The 4,591-nt window shown below is 25.4% G+C and overlaps 1 protein-coding gene across 1 annotated transcript in view; it reads right to left on the bottom strand.

Moving 5' to 3' along the window:
- The window catches only part of cdcp1b (CUB domain containing protein 1b), a 19,553-nt gene extending 15,792 nt beyond the window's left edge, over positions 1 to 3,761 (bottom strand). Inside the window, exon 1 of the mRNA XM_021468247.2 lies at positions 3,554 to 3,761. Coding sequence (XP_021323922.1) covers positions 3,554 to 3,617 — 64 coding nt within the window. The 5' untranslated portion in view covers positions 3,618 to 3,761. The remainder of the gene's footprint in view (positions 1 to 3,553) is intronic.
- Positions 3,762 to 4,591: the final 830 nt, after the last annotated feature.

Here is a 4,591-nt window from a genome sequence, read left to right as displayed (position 1 = left end):
AAAAACTTAAGATATTAAATTATTAATGAAAAAATATTAATATAAAAATATTTTTAAATAATATAAAATATTTGTTAAAAATAAAGATAATTTAAAAGATGTAATTATCCACAATAATTATAAAAGGATATTTAAAATAATAAAAAACATTAATTAAAATTATTAAAAACATATTAATATATAATTGTGAATATAAAAATATTAATGTGTAAAAATAAATAAAAATGAATAAAAATTACTCAATTAAAAAAAACTGTAGCCACAATATCAAAAATATTAATACATTTTTTTAAAGATATTAAATTATTAATAAAAAAATAGTAATATAAAAATGTATTTTAAAGATAATTTTAAATCAATCATTCATTTATTCATTTTCTTTTCGGATTGGTCGGTTTATTAATCTGGGGTCGCCACAGTGGAATGAACCGCCAACTTATCCAGCATATGTTTTACGCAGCGGATACCCTTCCAGCTGCAACCCAACTCTGGGAAACATCCATACACAGTCACTTACACACATACACTACGGACAATTTAGCATTCCCAATTCACCTATAGCGCATGTGTTTGGACTGTATGGGAAACTGGAGCACCCGGAGAAAACACACGTGAACGCGGGGAGAACATGCAAACTCCACACAGAAATGCCAGCTGACCTTCTTGCTGTGAGGCGTCAGCACTACCTACTGTGCCACTGCATCGCCCAAAATTTAAAATTTTAATTAAAAATAAAAAGATAATAAAAAAAAACTATCAATTATCGCATTTGAAGTTTATCAACAATAATTTAAAAATATTAATTAAAATGTTTTATCTAAATTATTAATTAAAAAATATTAATGCAAAAATATTTATTAAAAATAAAAGATAATTAAAAACATTTAATTATCCAAAATAATGAAAATTATTTAGTTAAAACAATTTAAAAATGTTAAATTATTAATAAAAAATATTAATCTAAAAATATATTTAAAAAAATAATATACAAAATATTAATTCAAAATAAAAACAATTTAAAAAAAGATTATTGATTTAAATATATATGGTTTTGTTTAAATGTGTTCTGTAATTCCCTCCTGTCCATGAAGGACAAAGTAAAAAAAATGTTTTTTTAAATAACCTTTAATACATTTTATATGTACATTTTGTGTGCAAACTTTACAAGTTCTCCATGATTTACAGAAAACACCAACTAAAATATAATTCATCTTCCCAAGCATATTTACGACAAGAATAATAAATTGAAATACCCAAAAACAATAATATATTGTCATTATCTATATACTTTGCCAATATCCTTCAAACCCCTGTGTTTTACACACCTGTCAGTGTTATAGTCAAATTTAGCATGATCACTAATTTGTTTATATGTTATAACAGGTACCTACATGACATAATAGGTATGTTGTTTTATTTAATACACAAACATACAATATTATAATACAATTGTACGTTGTATACAAGTTAATTGAAACTTAATTTTAATATTACTTTTCTCAATTTTACCTCACCCAAAATGAGACTAGCATCCAATTGTCTCATGCACAAAAGAAATGTCCTCTTCTGACATTTCTTAATGCAAAAAAAATCTCAAGTTCAAATAAAAAAGCACTTTGAAGGTCAACTTCAGCACTGTGAAAATGAAAGACCATTGTTGTCAATGTCAAAGCCAGCTTGCTTTTCTATTGTCACTGTCATCAGATATGCATTTCACCACAGAGAAAGCAGTGAAAGCCGCATGTTTTTCCCTCCCTGCCCAAGAGCATCTTAGCAAACCACCCTCCATTTGTGCAGTAACAGATTGTTGGTCAATAATTAACAAGTTATTTTTCACAGCAGCTGTCATAAATGCAAATGTGTCCATTTTTATAGTAGGCCACGAAGGAAGCCAGACGTTTTTATAATGAAAAAATAAATAAATAAATAATAATAATAATAATAATAATTGAATAAGTGTATACGTACAAAACTCCTGCAAATATTTCTTGTGATTGATACAACAGTCACACACACAAATTGAGTCTGTGAGATACCAAAAACTTAATCATCACTCTGTTATTTATTTATTTATTTATTTATAATGACACAACTGAGTTTGTTTTGATTCTTAGGTTTGGATTTAAACTTACGCACATGCACACACATGTAAAATGATCATGATAGTGCCTGTTTAAATGAATTTGAAAAAGGTTATCCACATTAATTAAAATATATATTAATTAAAAAAAGTAAAAGAGTTTTAAAGAGTTTAAATGCAAAAATCTCTAAGTACCATTTGAAATTAATAACTGAATATAATCATAAGAGGCTAAGCAAAAATTTGTATTGTAGAACAAAATTCCAGACGGCACTTGAAAGTTTTTGCATCTGAACTCATTATATTAAATCAAGAACTCAAGATATTAAATGATTAATTTAAAAATATTAATATGAAACATTAAAAATAATATTGAAATATTAATAAAAAATTAAAAAGATCATTAAAAATATTTAATTATCCACAATAATAAAGATAATAAAATGTAAAGATACTTAATTTATAAAAAATATTAATATACAATATTTTTAAAAATAATCAAAAAATATTAAAAAGAAAAAGAAAAAAAATTAATTATCCACAAACAAACAATTAAATGTAAAAAATTTTAAGATATTAAATTATTCATTATAAATTTATATAAAAATATTTATTTAAAATAATATAAAAATATAAATAAAAATAAAAAAAGAATTCAAAAAATTATCCACAATAGTAAAAAATAAAGATATTAAATTAATATAAAAATATAAATATATTTTTAATAATATAACGTATTAATTAAAAATAAAAAAGATTACAAAAATATCATCTACAATAAATAAAAATATACATTTAAACAAAGTAAAGATATTAATTTAATAATAATTTTTATATAAAATATGTACTTTAAAATGATATAAAAACACGTTTTATTTAATATATAATAATAATAATAATTTAATCACTAATCTAAAATAAACCAAGCCGGCATTTAATAAAAATTAAGTTATTAAAGTTATTACAATTAGTGCAAATCATTACAAACTCTTTTTAGATTATTAAACGTAAATAAATAAATAAAAATACCACTATATTGAGATAAACTGGGTTTTATATTGGCACATTCACTTATAACCAAGTGACCACTTGTGACGTCATATATTGTTTACCACGCTAGTTTGATACATTCGCTCAGAAACCGCATGCAAGTATGACTCCAAAACAACATTAGCACTAATTCATTGACTGTAAACAATGTTGTACTTTGATAGTCTTTTTTTTTTTTTTTTTTTGCTAATAATATTTACCTGTTTAGCAATTGCAAAGAATGCCTTTCTAAAATTATATAATAGACGTCTGCATGTGCGAAGATAAAACCAACTTAACCCAATTCACAATAATTAGCAAGCACACCTGACATATTTTAAGCACTTCAGATCGAACTGCTATGAAGTAACTAACTAAAAGTTGCGAAATGACAGCAGCAAGGGTGTTGAACGTGTTTGGGGTGGCGCTTCTGTAAAGACTCACCTGAGATTTTGTGAATGTGCAATAAAATGAGTCCAATGAGCACCGGGACCGCACTGGAACCCATCGTTCTCCTTCAGAGCTTCCCAGAACTTCCACTACGATGTATTTATGCGGTACAAACGGGTTGTTTTAAACCTTTGGGTCGCGCATGGTGGATTGAGTTCAGTGCGACGGATCTCGCGGACTCGCGCTTCCTGATTCTGCTGGCAGTTGTGAAGGGCGTGTGCGCGCGCATTTACCTGTACAAACTTGCGTTCACGAGAGAACAGCTGGAAAAATGCGATTGCATTATTCAAGAAACACTTTAGCTCGAATCAAGAGAAGAGACTCTAATATATATACTACAGACTAACGTTACATACTATAGGAAAAATATAAAAGTTTCTTTCCGTTTTTTTCAGGCGGAAAATCCACTCATCTGTGACAGCTCTTAGTTTATAATCTCAACAAACATGACTCCTTGGTGTTCCTCAATCAGGATTGAGAACTCTCCGCACAGCCTGAGGACACACTTAATATTCATAAGGCAAGTGTTCCTTTATTGGACGATTGTCGAGAGAACGTCATTACGCCAAATTAATATTCATGAGCTAAGTATTCGCTGAAGTAAAAAGTCTTTTCGCCGGAGGCAGTTTGTATATCAACACATTTAGACTGTAACAAAACGTAACTTTTTATATATCAAATTTACTTGAAAATAATTATATTTATATAATTATAGCTTAATGCGTTATATTTTCAGTTTTTTATTAATCTTTTATCAGTTTTTCATATTATAACATATTATATTATATTTTATATTACATTATATTATTTTATTTTATGTTATATTATATTTTATATTATATTATATTATATTATTTTATACTATATTATATTATATTTTATATTTTAATATATAATATTATATTATTTTATTTTATATTATATTATATTATATTATATTATATTATATTATATTATATTTTAATATATTATATTATATTATATTACATTATATTATATTCTGTTATATTATATTATATTATATTATATTAT

This window comes from Danio rerio, chromosome 19, assembly GCF_049306965.1.
Source record: "Danio rerio strain Tuebingen ecotype United States chromosome 19, GRCz12tu, whole genome shotgun sequence".
NCBI lineage: Eukaryota > Metazoa > Chordata > Actinopteri > Cypriniformes > Danionidae > Danio > Danio rerio.
This window is presented reverse-complemented; position numbering and strand designations above follow the sequence as displayed.